Here is a 15,288-nt window from a genome sequence, read left to right on the forward strand (position 1 = left end):
TTCTGGGTCTATTTATCTTTCCAAAACCTTTCCAGGCCTGGAATTTGCATTTTTCAAATTCCATAACTTTTCCAGGTTTTTTCAAATAAGGCTTTGAATGTCTGTCATCATGTTTTATGACATCACCCGAAATGTTTGTTTTTTTTAAACCTCAATTTGGTTATAGAAATGTCATTTATGGTGCCGTTAGATTGCTTCTAGACCAGCCCGTTAATACAGGTGCGTGCCTCTCTCTGTGTGAGGCAAGCAGGAGAGCAAACGCTTTTTTTGACCGCAGTGAAAATGTTGTTTATGATTGGCTAAAACGCCAACAAATGTGGGTTGAAGCAGAATAATTCGTTAGATAGAAATACGTTGAGAATTTTGGAAATGATTACGTCTATCTTTTTTCCCTACATTTTGAGTTTTGGACTTTACACTCTGGAGTTATTGGAAATGTTTTGATCACAAGAGTCGGAAATGAATGAATAGACATGCGATAAAGAAAAAAGAGAAGCTGGCCAGCATTTAAATGTTAATTTAGAAGTTGAATGTCAATGTTATGAATGAAGCTTTTTGTTTCCTAAGTGCTGAGGAAAGTAAGGCTAATGGAGCCTTGGGGAAGGGAAGGACTCCCCGTTAGACAGCTTAAAACATCATGACAGAAATCACTTACACACACACACAGATGTTTGGGGTTAAGACAGTCAGTCTTTGCCTTTTACTCAACAGACAGCTCTGTCTCCCTGACCTTGATCTTTTGAGATACATTAATCAAATAAAAGTGGAATGCATCTAATTTAATTTAAGACCGCATTTAGCTCACAGCAATGTATGGATAATTAAGTTCATCCAGCCAGATCTCTCTCTCTCTCTTTTTTTTTTTTTTTTTTTTTTTTTTTTTTTTTTTTTTTTTTTTTTTTTTTTCGAATTCTCAATCAACGTGCACTGAGACAGAAATAGCTGACAAACATTGTATCACAATGACAACTGGGAGCAACTCATGTCTAAATTTGAGGGACTTTCCCAGTCTATCTGCTACCTAAACAGTTTTTGACCAGAATTTAAATATGGGATGAGTGTGTGTGTGTGTGTATACACACTTGCATCTGTGAGTAGGTTAAACTTGTGGTTGAGGATGTTATGCACTTTGTGTATGTGCATGTGTGTTGTGTCTCTGTGTGTCGGCAGTTGGAGGTCAGAACAGTGGAGGAGGCAGAAGAGTGCACAGGCCTGACTTTTTTGGCGGTAGCAGGAGCCGGCCTGAATCATTCAAACCAGCGCCGCCTGGGCTCAACATCAAAACTCACTTTTGTTCTCTACATTCCTGTCGCGCACAAAAACGCTGAGGAATAGACCATTGGTGGCCTAGTCTCGTGCTTGATTGGCTTTTATATCATCATTAGGTCCAAAATTGTGTTTGTGATCTGTACTTTTTGTAATCAATGCATCCTTACATAATGTTTGATTTTCATGGTGATTTTTCTATTTCTGGCCCCAACCCTCAGCACTGGCCTGAACCTGGACAAAACATGCTAAGGCTGACATGTTCTGTCAGGATGATGTCAAGTTGAAGACCTCTACACCGCAACAACATATGCTGGCATGACCGGTGAAATAGAGAAAGCATTTTATTCGGGGAATCTGTATCTCTGGTTCCTACAGTATGCTAGAGGTTTCTTTTTATGTTGTTAAAAACCACAGACTAGAGCTGGGCAATATATCGATATTGTGATATGAGACTAGATAGTCATATCGTAATATGGCATATGTAAGTGTTGTCTTTTCCTGGTTTTAAAGGCTGCATTACAGCAAAGTGATGTCATTTTCTGAACTTACCAGACTGTTGTAAATGTCCACATTACTGATGATTATTTAGCAAAAATCTCATTGTGTAAATATTTTGTGAAAGCACCAATAGTCAACACTACAATATTGTTACGGTATTGATAGAGGTATTTGGTCAAAAATATCGTGATATTTGATTTTCTCCGTATCACCCAGCCCTACCACAGACAAATAAAAGGGAAAAAAATTTAGATTGATGTAAGCGTGACCTGTTTGCAGAATTTCGGAAGCCTCACAGGGCAGACGGTTTGACGAATGACGGTTTTACCTTCTGTGATGCTCCATTAAGGAGGCCTCTGTCCCATAAAGCTTTGTTCCCTGTGGGGTCTTCATCCACATCATCGCTGGTGTTGGGGGGAAGACGCACCTGAGAAAATGAAATAGAAAATGAAGACATGAAGACATGAATTTCTTTAGCTCGTCAGTCCTACTGGGCTCCAGAAGTTGTTTTTTTGGGGTTACGATCACTGTTGATGTTTTTGAGTCAAATGCTACAAAGAGGTAATTGTGCCTACTCTCTGCAGTTTAAGTCAGGTATTCGCACACACCCAACACTTCGTGTCCCCAGACTTACGATGCTGATGTTCCCAAACTTGTCAGCAGAGGCCATGGTGTCGTAGTCGAGCAGACAGGCCGTGGTCACCCAGCGGGGATAGGTGTCATCGGCAAAGATGATGAGCTGGTTCTCGTTGCGTCGGTAACGAACCCAGAACAGGCTCTCCTGAACGTCCGTCACAATCACACGCTGGCCAATGGTATAGATGCCAGTCACCAGGTTGGGAACGTGCTAAATAGGAGAGCAATAAAGTCCACTCAAAAGTCATGACACATGTATACTGTGGAGGGAAATTTCATTTGTTTGGACAAAGGAAAACACAATGTGATGTAGCCCTGTTCGGCGAGCTGCAGTTTGCAGCACTGTTCATTGTTCCTGTTGGTTATTTTTGAAGGACATAACCAATAAGGGAGGAACCAAACCGGTAAGAAAAACAAGTACAAGCCTCAGCTGGGTACAGTCCACCCAGTCCACAACTGCCGCACATACACGTGTGTGTATGTGGGATCAATTAAAATGCCAATCATGAATCTGGTTTACAATAGAACAGTTGGGCAGAAAGAGAGCTGTACATCAACCATGCTTTTACAGGTAGCCTGCTCAGTTTTCTTTGTATAACAAAATAAATAAAAAAAATATCCGTAAGACCTCAAAAACATGGCAAAATCACATCTTGCCTCAAATATTTGCAAAGCCTGTTTATTTTTATTAAACAGACCATAAACCAGCAATGTCAACGTCACATTGCTATATCTTTATTTTTTAACAGCACATTTTCACCACCAGCTCAGAAACTCTAAAATGTATATCTTGACAACTGTGTCAACTATGTCAATGACATAACCGTTAACTCCTAAACACAAAGCCTCAGCAAACAAAAAGGGACACACCCTTACACTGATGCACATGGATGTGACCTTCAGTTATCATACTGATATTTGGAGAAAAAAATACCCAGGCTGAAGGTAGTTTATTCTTTGTAGAAAAGCAGGCACTTTGATAGACAGATCATTATTTCTGTCCTTACAGGACCGTGCACCTTCGCTGCGATTCATTTTAAATTGACATGCTGCAGAATTAAGGAAGAGGCGGAAGAGCAGGAGACTCATTATTTAATTAAACAATTCAACTTATTGAAACCAGGGCGGCCGTGCATGGTCAGAAAAGCACATCTTTGCAGAAGGGAAAAGCCAGAGTTCCAGGTTATTTATCTACAAATGAACTGAGGTTACCCACAGACTGTAGTTTACTGGCTTAAATAGCTTCTTAAAAAAAAAAGAAGTAGTACAGCTTTGGATTTACCTGTAATAGAGTTTCTTTTATCACATTAAGTTAAGAGAAATGTGGTTAATACAGGTAGATTTGAGATTGAGAAACCTAATTTGACCACACTGGCTTCTGAGCAGCTTTGCTTAACACACAATGTGACTGTCACATTCACATCAAGACCTCACAGAACACATTAGGTGCCTAGAATTGTGTGTGTTTGGGTTCTGGTCTTACCTTGTTTTCACACTTGCGAAGCAGCTTCTTTTTGCCCAGGTCGTAGATTCTCAGCAGTTTCCCAACTCCCACCAGGACTCGTCCCTGGAACGGAGCAATGGCCAAAGGCACGTCCTCTACTGGGGTCTGCCAATCAAAACACAGAAATAATTAACCCCAGCTAATCAGATCATTTTAGGTAACACTTACACTTACTTGTATTAGGTTGAGATGCAGCAGCTTTGATTAAACAGTAACTGATCACATTTCTTAAGAGGTAGAAGAGCCCCCCCACCACCACCCTTAAGGTCATAACTGTGATTCAAGAAGGCGTTAATGCCCTGACACACCAAGCCGATGGCCCGACGCTAGTGGCGGCTGACAGTGGCTCTGCCTCTCTTCGGCCCACGTCGCCTTTGTCTTTGCCAAAAAATTAGCACTGGAACTCACCGCAGAGACTACAGCCGACGGCCAAGTACCACGTACCTTCTGCGCCTGCGTGAGAGGATATCATTCTCCATACCAGCAGGCGGCTGTAATCTATTTGTCATTCTACAAGGGAAACCGGATTACTCTGCTATGATACCCACAACAAAGACAGTTTGCTCAAGCAGCAGCAGAACCGAACAGAGCCTGCGGTCCCTCTTCTTCACTCCCCGCTGGGAAGACTTTAAGGTAATTTGTAATAGAAGTTAAACGGACAAACATGCAGCAATCTTTTTTTAATTATGTGAGTCTCAGACTGTGGCAACAAATTTCTTTGGAAAAGGACAATAAAGAATCCGTCTATGTACCAAATTATACTAAATTACTAAATTCTTAAAATCAGATTTTAAAGAAAGAAATGAAAATCAAAAAGCAAAGGTGAAATTTAATTTAAAAACCATTACCTTGAATTTTAGACATAAATATAAAAGATTGGATATCATGACAATTACCATAGATCTTAACAAATCCAGCAGTTTATTTTTAAGGTAGGTATTAAAAAAGCATTTGCCACATTTTAGTAAATATTTTTTAAACAAGATTACTGTGGTCACAAGTTCAAATGTGTCTGGAGAATCACTTAGAGTGCCTTGTTACAGTAGGTTTTGCCTTGTCTAAGTGTCTATTGATCAATATGGATGAGGTCCAGGTGAGCAGAGAAGCCCATTCAAGACCGCACTCTTTGCTTTTTTCTAAGGCCTTTACACAGGCCCGACATAACCGGCATGTTTAGAGGTGAAAAGAAAGATGGTGAAAAGATGGTAAGACGGTAAAAAAGGATGGTACTCCATTTTGGTCACTGTGTAGCTGATCCCTTACAACCTACTCACTTCAGATTGGAGGTTAACCTTTTCACATTAGCTCCGATTCAACAGTGAAGAAGACATTCTTCCGGTTGGCAAAAGTAACATTTTGGATCTTGTTTAGGGCATGCAAATCTTTTGAGTTATCTGTGAAGAGGGTTTAAAAAAATAAATAAATAAAAATTAAAAAAAATACTCTTCCATTAAGGCTGCAGTGGGAGGTCTTTCAAATGTACTTTTTTACTGATGCAAATGCTGTTCTGTCTGAGAGAGGTTAACTTTTAAAAATGTTTTGACACGTTTCGACCTTTATCAGACAGATGACAGGGTGAGGCATACTGGAAACGGGGCAGGAGAGAGAGGGGTATGACATACAACTAAGGTCACAAGATATGATGATTTAAGGTTGCCTACTTCTGTAGACTTTTACTGCCCCATTACCAAAAGTCGCCTCAGTGACAGTTTGACACTGGGATAATTTTTCGGCCATCAGATCGCAAACTGAGTCACGGTTTCTTTTTTTCCTTTTACATCCGTTTAACACAATAATAATCAACAATAGCTCTCTACACATCGCCAGTGTCTGCCAATGTTGACTGTAGCATGCACACGAAAATACATGTGTATTCTGTGTGACAGTGTTTGTGGTCAGATATTGGTCTGTAGTCATAAATGTGTTAACATATTGTACCCGAGTGTGTCAATGTGGGTATGAATGATTTGGGTAAAAAAAGTTTAGACCAGATAGACTCATCTAAAATATCTGATCTGGTTAAGTGGTTGGGAAATTCCTCTAACGTAAAAAGAAGTGGCTGACACCACTCATGACTCACTTCCCTTGTTAATCCACATCAGGTAACAAACGCATGTGGGCGGATTCACCCTGATGGCGTCCACCCTGTTTGAGTTTCTGGGGAATTGCCCGGAGAGAAGAGCGTGGTGCCAGGGGCAGTAACATCTGTGTTTAAAGGTGCAATATGTAATACTGACAGCTAGTGTTTAAAATAGTTACTGCAGTACAAATTCAGAATACCGGAGAGAGTCGTCGCCCCCAGCCCCCTCCTCCCCAGACGGGAAGTTCACGGAGGTTGCCAGGCTGAGACAGCAGCATCCACAACAATGTTGCTAGACGCTTGTCTCACATAGCCAGACATGACTCTACAGCACAGCCGAGTAGCTAACGTTAGACGCTGGCTATACTGACAGTCATAAAAGCCTGTGCTCACGTGGAGCTCTGTACCCAACTGACGCACTTTTTTTGCCTTAGAATTATGGTAGGAACCGCTTAAAACAACAACCTCGCCGTCCTCTCAACCCGACGGACAGACACACTTCCTCGACTCAGAGTTACGGTAGGAACAGCTAAAAATAACACTACCTTGCCGTCCTCTCCACCCGACTTTATTGGCTTAGAATTACGGCAACAATCGCTAAACACACGGCAAACTCACGATCCTCTCTTCACGATTTACAGCCCACCCATCCCTTGACTTAAAATAAATCACCATTGTCAGCTATGGCCGCTGAACAGGCTACACGTTGTAAACAGCCGTGGCCCGCATGCCTGGTCCTCCGGTAACATTAGCAGGGTTATCATGGCGGCGTTAGCCAGGACCAGTCGGGATCACTTTACTGGCTGTGTCTCAATTGTTTTTGCAAATAACGAACTCGGGTAATCTAGCTAGCTATATAATTCAATGTGAGTCCACCAAAGAAACATTTATAAACAGGTGTCTGACATCAGTATGTCAGTCACATTGGCTACATTTAATGTTCACGCCCTTGCACTGTGCAGTTTTTGCTTTAAATCACAGAACTGTCACTTTAACTTTGAAACCAGGATTAGCTGAAATCGCCCAGTTGCAGATCTACAGGTTGTGGATCTGCAGTACCAGTCCAACCTGCTTCACCTATTAGCAAGATACATAATAACAACGTATAAGCATGCACTTCAGGCAAAGAAAGAACAGCAGCTGCGATTGTTTTGCACTTGCGCCATCTGCAGTCAATAAATGTTAAGTTGTCCACTTTGTGTTGCCGGCTGTATGTGAATGAGTGAGTTTGAAAGTAACTTTGTAAGTAAGTTGCAATCTAGTGGTTTGCATGTAAAAATTATTGTATACAAGAAAAAATATTGACAAAAAGAGAAGTTCTCTTTACAGCAGCGTACAGATTTCATTCAAGTTCAGTTTAGTGTCAAACCTACTTTGTGAACGAACTCCAGTTTCTCCCCTCCACTGATGAGCCGATAGGTGTAGATAAAGCCGCCGCTCACTGATCTAGGGTTGAGAATCATGTCTCTGGCAACACCCACCAGAACATACCAATCATCTCCTGTGTTGGGGAAACGACACACCGCAACGCTGAAAAATATCAAACGCATGAAAGGTAAAGACAGGAGTTGTGAGATATGGGCTCGTGCCATTTTTTGAAAAACAGTTAAAAAGATAGAGAATTAAGAACAAATGATAAAAGATGTCCCACACAGAAATGAAACGACAGAAATATTTCCTCAGAGCATCAGTACCACTAAAACGTTACACATTTGATGTTCAACATGTATAAGAAATTAAAGGGATAATTATAATAATACGCTATTTCTGTTGCAACTATGTTTAGTGTGCTTGCTGTCAGTGCAGGGAGGCAGTTACTGCAGGAAAGGAAAATGATAAAGTCGTGCAACTGTATGATCGACTGACTATTAGGGATGTAACGGTGAACCAGGATACACCACAAACGCACCACAGCTGTGCCTCTCCAGACGAGCTTTTGCCGCGCTGCCCACTTAGGCAGCCGCCGGGATGAGACAATAGGATGATAACCAATTGGGCGGCTCAGACCATAATTGCGGAGATAAATGGTCCTCTGGCGATCTAGTTTCTGGTCTATCTTCTCCACGAGCAAATCGGGCAAGAAAACACACTGAAATCTATAATAAACTATATAAATATATAATGACATAAATCATCCGATTCTGCACTTTTGCTTTTTACTTTGATACCAAATCCTCCGCCATCATCCTGTCAGTCTTGGCCTGCTACTCTGTGCTGTGACTCTGCTGTACAGAGCAGAGCAGACACTTTCACGTGGGCACTGATCAAGGGGGTAAGCGAGTCTCCATAACGCATACCTCCTATGGAGCCATTGTTCACTGTCACTTTGACAGCGAATAACTTTACATCTGAAGCGTTTAAAGACTATTTGTCCATTGTTTATTTCTAAAGAAACACGACAATGCGTAAAAGGCTCCATTACCTTGTATCTCACGTTATGGCTCCGTAGCAGACGCTTTTGTAAAAATAGGCTAACAATTGTGTCATAACCACGCAACTTACTGTCTCATAATAGACAAATTACCGTACAGTACAGGAGAAGCTCGCAGGCAGTTTCGACTTACATTACCTGTTTTAGTTTAATTACTAATGTTAACTAGCATTTTAGTTATAAAATTTATATAAATTTGTGAAAATGAGTTGGAAACCCCTGCCCTAGACGATATGGCAACGAGCCTTATTTTTGGTTTGATTTACACCCTTTCCTTTTTGCTACCCATCTGCCTTTTCATTTATTGATCATCTGACCGTGATTATGTACTTTTCCAGTTGTACAGAGCCATGGAAATGAACCTGCTTACCTGAAGGCGGCTTCATTCTGTTCCAGCTGCACCTGGTCCAGTGTTGAACCCTGTATGGGATTGACCAGACGCACCAGCGAGGCCCACTGTCCCGCTCCAGCTTTAGGTGCACCAAATATGGCTTCTGGGAGATTCTCGTTGAGAAAGGCAGCGGCCATCTCAGCAGCCAATTCTCTTTCATCCTCACCAGCGGCCTCCACCATCTCCTACAAAGGCAGCAGCAACAAAGAACACAGCAGGTTAGCTGAAAGGGATACCACAGCATTTTGACCAACAGCGTGCTCGTAAAGTCTTTGGCGCATGTGGTGACCCCCAAGCGCGACAGACAGCCTTTATAAGTTAGAGATTTTCAGAGGGAAGAAAAGCAATGACAGAGTCAGCAGGAAAAGTTTTAGGCTATGTGATTAATACAATCAAACTGTAACCTGACCTTGGTTTTTCAGCATTTTTAAAACTATGATTCAATGGTTGGTGCTTTTGCTTCAGCCTAAGCCTTTTCAGTCACTATTTACTGTTTGAGTTTACCACGATATGTTTATAATTATTGTTTTATGACTACTGAATGAACAACAACTACTACTACTGCTGCTGCTTTTGAGGATGCCCCTGACCGTAACACTTCCCAGGAGTGTATAAATGTCTGGCTAAGCAGGTTATTGAAGGGGACGTGGACAGAGTCATGTCTCGTCATGCCATGCACGCGGCTACACTGCTACACACAGATCCTGGATCCTTGAAATTAAACTTGCAGGTAAAAAACTAAAATCGTTAACTTAAACACGGTATCTCTTTTCTTCAAACATTGATTTGGTAATAACAATGGTGAGATAGAATACTTCTATCCATTTGTCTTTTTAAACCCCATTTTCATTACTGTTCTTTTGTTTTGAGTGACATGTTTTTTTCCTTCCGCCTTGCTGAATTAGCCTGATCAAGCAGTTAATGACAGTCCAATTCTGTTTAAACTCTTGGTTTAGGTTTACAGCGGCTACAGGTCTTAAGTGGGCTACTGCGCACACCATGACTCACACTGAAACTATGGCAGGCACCAAAAAGAATTACCAGTTTCAAAAATCTGAATTTTTGAGGTTCATATAAAAATAAAACAGGGAAACACCCTCAACAATACAAAACACATAGGCCAGTGTCTTTTCCCTACTTATGTAAACTTGTGTAATACCGCAAAGAACAGTGTTAAAAAAAACTGGCCCTATCTGCTGACCCCTACTCTTAGCCCAATCAATCTTCATAAAGGAGGTCTGGCTTACAGCATGCATCAAAGGCCCTGCCACAGACACTAGGCCATTTATTGGCCATTATTACTTTGTGTCGTCTGACTCCGTTAACCCTCTGGGGTCTGAGGGTATTTTGAGAGACACAGATGATTTGGCATGCTCTGATATTATTAACTCAATTTGAACAAATGTAAGCAGTACCATTTATTTATTTTTTTTATTAAGCACAAGTTCGGCAACAATGATATCCAAGTAGAATGTATTTCATGATTGTACTTTTTTTTAATAACTAGTAAAGTGTAAGTGTGCTGGAATTTGTGAAAAAAACATTATCTTAAACAATGTGACAAACAGTTTTGGTCACTTGAGGTGATTTTGTGAATGTACAAACCACATACACTTTTATCCGCTCCATTGCTTAATACAACAAATTTGCAATCTAAAAATCTATGTCTGTTGTTTAGTGACCAAGAGTTGGCGGTGGGAGGGGTAATGGCTCGTTTCACTGAATATGCAAAAGGGGCAAACGGAAGACGCCATTGAAGCCATTCATCAATCTACAGACTTTTGCCGGCGGGTGAGTGAGGATTTAGTTCAATTAACTTTAACTTGAGTTTAGTAAACTGCTGTCTGTGTATCGGTCAGTTAGGGCTGGGCAATATATCGAAATGATAGATATCATAATAGGAGACTAGATACCCTCTTAGATTTTGAATGTCGTAATATGTCTTTTCCTGGTTTTAAAGGCTGCATTACTGTAAAGTAATACACTTTTCTAAAATTACCAGTCTGTTCTAGCTGTTCTATTATTTTGCCTTTACCCACTTAGTCATTTTATCTACATTATTGATGATTATTTATTCTAAAATATGTAAATATTTTGTAACAGCACCTATTGTCAACGCTACAATATTCTCGCAATGTCGATATCGAGGTATTTGGTAAAAACAATTGTGATATCGGATTTTCTTCATATTGCCCAGCCCGACACTCAGCCAGCCGCTATGCACTCTGCTGCTGCTGACAGACGGCAGAGACGTTTACAGAAAATAGTTGCAGCAGAGTTGCTAGCCCTCACATGGTCAAACTTTCCATTTCGATGCTGATAAGGTTAGGTGATAGTTCAGGCCAGGCGCCAGGATGAAGTCAGGGAGGCCATGACATGTTTTTCTGTCTATTGATTTCAGTACCTGGGACAGTGCCACACCTCGGCCTACGCACACGCACCCCCAGCCCCTCCCTCCCTTACCTTCTCAATCATTCTATCCACATTACTGGTGATTATTTATCTCAACTCTCATTGTGTAAATATTTTTTGAAAGCACCAATTGTCAACCCTACAATATCGCCACAACATCGGTAGGGGTATTTGGTCAAAATTATTATATTTGATTTTTTCCAAATCGCTCAGCTCTAATTTGAATACTGGTTGGACGTAGTTTACCATGGCAACGATCAAAGCTTCAAAGCATCCAGGTCAGCCCTAGTATAGTTTGATAGAACCAAGCATGCCTCACAGGAAACTCACAGAATGATAGTGGACCACTCTTCAAAAAAGGGACAAAAGCAAAGTGTCTGCTACAAATGATCAAGTCCTTCTTTTTAAGCTTTAAACTGGGAGCATAATAATAGCTCTGACAACAGATCATCTCTCTGCTCTAATAAATGTATTACTGTCAGATACCAGAGTTCAGTTTTGCTAGTAGGATCATTACACCATAATTCCCCTGGCATTGCACTTCATACCTCAGCCATTTGTTGCTTTCTCTGGGCTTTGGTTGCCTCAGTGTATGCATTGTGGTCCGTCTCGATCAAAATGAGGTTGTTGGTCTCCGGATGGATTACAAATTTCCTGGGAGTGTACTGCAGAGGAAAGGCCACCTGGTTGAAGACGGCTCCTAATTTCTCCAAAGCCAAGATTCTGCCAGACAGATAATGGGAAGAAAAAGAGGAGAAGGGAGAGACGGTTACAAATCATTTTTAACTTGGAGGGGTACAGCTGAGCTGCGAAGTTGGATCTATGCTTCTCCACTGAGCTGAACTGTCTGTTCCAGACATTTAACTTGTTGTTGACTGTAAGACCAACATCATGACAGAAGGTGTAGTACAATATAAGGAAATGTGGTGCATTCATTATATACAGCTTTATTTGTATTATATAACACAAGTTTGTATTTACTGATGCGAATACAGAGCAAATGCTGGAAGGTTTGCACTTGAAATGGCTTTACTACAAAAGTACTACTGAACAGCCACTGCACAGCTGAAATAATTGTGTTTATATTTTTCACTATAAATTCATGGCTGAGGATCACAATTACAATGTGTATTTACAGTATCCATACCTCAGTGTGTTGGTAGAAATGGCCACTATGCCCTCAGGGCACTGCTCGGAGGCAAAGCCAGAGGCGTACTCCAGAGTCTCATATGACAGAGGGGTCAGATGGAAACGAGACTGGTAAGAGTAGCTCAGCCAGGAGCGACTGGACATTGCCAGCACCTGTCAGTGAGTAGAGACACCGACAATTCCTGATTAATTACATGATTATTTGACGTTTAAAAAGGGAACACCACCTAAATGGGGATTTTTGTCTTTATGGACTTGGCCTTAGACCATAGGAATAACATTTGTGAATGTGGAAAACTGGCGTAGTTCCCCTTTAAAATGACAAAAACTACAATGTCCTTAGAGCTTAAAATTTTAAGATTCCGTTCTTTGTCTGATCACCAGCTAAAAATAATTGTATTATCATACTTATGAGAGCAAACTGATGATGTATCATTTTGTAAATAAGTTGGTGTTATTTCAGCATTATTTGAAATAATTTGTGTTTGTGTATTAATTGTATAAAAATGTTGACTATGAGTTACATACAGCTTCCTGTCCCTGCATCCGGACTCTGAAGAGTTTGACAGGTCGCGACCCCAGGTAGCGCGTTCTGGTATCTGACAGATCACCTGTCACTGGGTCCAGCACAGTCCTCAGCAGCACACCGTTCTGAGAAAGTGGATCAAAACACACACACACACTAGTTGATGAGTTAATTTAAATAAATAAAAAAATTTTAAAAAATGGACATCCGGCCGAAAGCAATCTTGGAAGTGGAAGGTCGTGGATATAGGCTACTCTGTTTATGATATTTCAGCTGTGCTATCAAACATGCTGTCATTGTGCTAACAGAGTACGGTTACCTTTTTCAACAGAGCTGCTTCACTACACTTGTTAGATAATGTGACAAACGTATAACAATAACCACACGCTGATAGTGGCATTGGCAATGCATAAGCCCAAGTAGTGTAGTAAATATTAATAAGCTGAAATTGAGCATTAAATATTCAAATATATCATAAATAAAAAAAAACGGATAAAAATTCTAATGGTATTATAGAAGTAGATTAATGGCTCTTCATTGTAATGACCAAGCGTGCTTGTGTTACATGCATTTACTCTAAGATAGTAGTAGTAGATTAGATCTATCAGAGTAAGTAGTAGATCAATCTGAGCCGATGCAAACATTTAGTGTGGCTATATCTGTCTTATGTGCGCATTTACAGGGGTGTGATTTAAAAACAATCAGTTAGGTGAATGACAAAGAATACCTGAAGCCCTATGTTGAGGTAAAGGAAGCCGATGGTTCCCTTTTCTCCAAGTTCATCCTGTTTCTCGACCCCTCCCATCTCAACAATACACAGACTCTCTGGCTGGGCTGGCAAGGCCTGCATACTCAGCGGCTGCAGGCAGTCCTAAACGTGATAGAGATTCAGAGGGAAGACTATTTCAACGTACAGAAAGTTGCCAACAACCAAAACAGTCTCACTTACACATATACACATGATTATGTAGTTTAGTTATAACAGGTTCTCTCCCTTTAATACATTAAGTGGTATGGACATTGGAAATCAACCATCTACTTGCTTTGGTTAATTAAAAGCTTTTTGGAACAATCAACCAGTGAATGTCAGTACCGATTCCACATGATTAAGTAGATGTGGTATTTACTGAAGCCGTCTGATGGAATTTCCATCCAACATTCAAGTGCACCTCTTTTTTTTTACCTAAACATTAAGCTGCACCTCACGAGTCCTAACTTAATCCTTGTTTGCAGCAAAATTGTCATATATTTTGAAAATAGGTTATATTATCATTCAATTAATTCTGTATTTTTTTTCACTTGAAAAGGACAACACCACTAGCAAGACTGCTAAGTCTGAGGCAATAGTATGAATACAACAGTACTTCAACTGACAGTAACATTACATTCCCCACATTGTAATGTGTCAGGGTGCTGGCTGTTGGTTTATGTGCTGAGTGGTCTATTTAATTTACAAACTAGTGTTTCTTTTCATACCGAAGGGTCCAGGGAGATGATTCGGACAGTGTTGTCAACAAGTCCCACGGCCAGGAATCGCGAGCGTTGCTCGCCAGGTGGAACATTGGCCAGGCTCATACAAACCACATCTGCAGACATCTCCTTTCGCTCTGTGTACTCATTCAGCTGGCCAGACTAGAGAGGAAGGAGACAAAGAAAGGAGCAGTATTACTAATACTGTCCTGTGTTTATTATGGTACCAGAGATTGATTTAGTTTGTCTTTAATATTCCTTTTGTCACATTTAAATGTGTCACTTTGTTCTGCAAATACAAATTATGTAAAGCTCAATGTTTCATTTTTGCAGAGCGTGTTGTAGACCTTACTTTAATTGTGCAGTTATATCTAAGGTTGTAGTTTTTCAAGTATTGAGTGTTTCATGTGACTCACTAAATGAAGACATTCCGTTCACCGGTGTGAAAATGTTGTAAAAACACAGACAGACCCTGAAATTCTTTTTGAGATTCCATTGATTCCATCTGTGACTTGTAAAAAAATGAAGTTGAAGTTACATAAGATATGAAATACTGTAACTATCTACTTTCTTACCGGGTCCATCTCAAAGTAGACCAGCTCCCCTCCAGTGAGTGCAATAACAACCTGACGCTGGTTCACAGCGCAGCGGACAATGGTTTTTTTGCCAGGAGTCTTCCACTCATTCACACGCTTGTCAGCTCGGATGTGGCGAATACCGTCTGGGTACACCTGTATAGAGAAGCAGAGGGAAAATGGGTTAGAAAGTAAGTAGTAGGATGGTGTAATTGTTGATTGCTTTATTATAATCTTATATAATAGGTCTTAGTAAATAGGGGAGGGAAACAACTTGGCTGAATAAGATTCCATAGAAAACATTTGAATGGCATGAGAGCTATGGCGCTTGTAGCCTACTACTATAA

General features: G+C 40.6%; 1 protein-coding gene across 1 annotated transcript in view; it reads right to left on the reverse strand.

The window, feature by feature from the left end:
* The window catches only part of sf3b3 (splicing factor 3b, subunit 3), a 31,252-nt gene that overhangs the window by 3,769 nt on the left and 12,195 nt on the right, over positions 1–15,288 (reverse strand). Inside the window, exons 14-24 of the mRNA XM_039808894.1 lie at positions 14,942–15,097; positions 14,373–14,528; positions 13,624–13,767; positions 12,899–13,021; positions 12,369–12,523; positions 11,770–11,944; positions 8,789–8,994; positions 7,361–7,517; positions 3,887–4,012; positions 2,402–2,614; positions 2,096–2,194 (exon numbers count right to left, since the gene is read on the reverse strand). Of these exons, the coding sequence (XP_039664828.1) occupies positions 2,096–2,194; positions 2,402–2,614; positions 3,887–4,012; positions 7,361–7,517; positions 8,789–8,994; positions 11,770–11,944; positions 12,369–12,523; positions 12,899–13,021; positions 13,624–13,767; positions 14,373–14,528; positions 14,942–15,097 (1,710 nt within the window). The remainder of the gene's footprint in view (positions 1–2,095; positions 2,195–2,401; positions 2,615–3,886; positions 4,013–7,360; positions 7,518–8,788; positions 8,995–11,769; positions 11,945–12,368; positions 12,524–12,898; positions 13,022–13,623; positions 13,768–14,372; positions 14,529–14,941; positions 15,098–15,288) is intronic.

The sequence above is a fragment of the Perca fluviatilis genome, chromosome 8 (genome assembly GCF_010015445.1).
Source record: "Perca fluviatilis chromosome 8, GENO_Pfluv_1.0, whole genome shotgun sequence".
Lineage (NCBI taxonomy): Eukaryota > Metazoa > Chordata > Actinopteri > Perciformes > Percidae > Perca > Perca fluviatilis.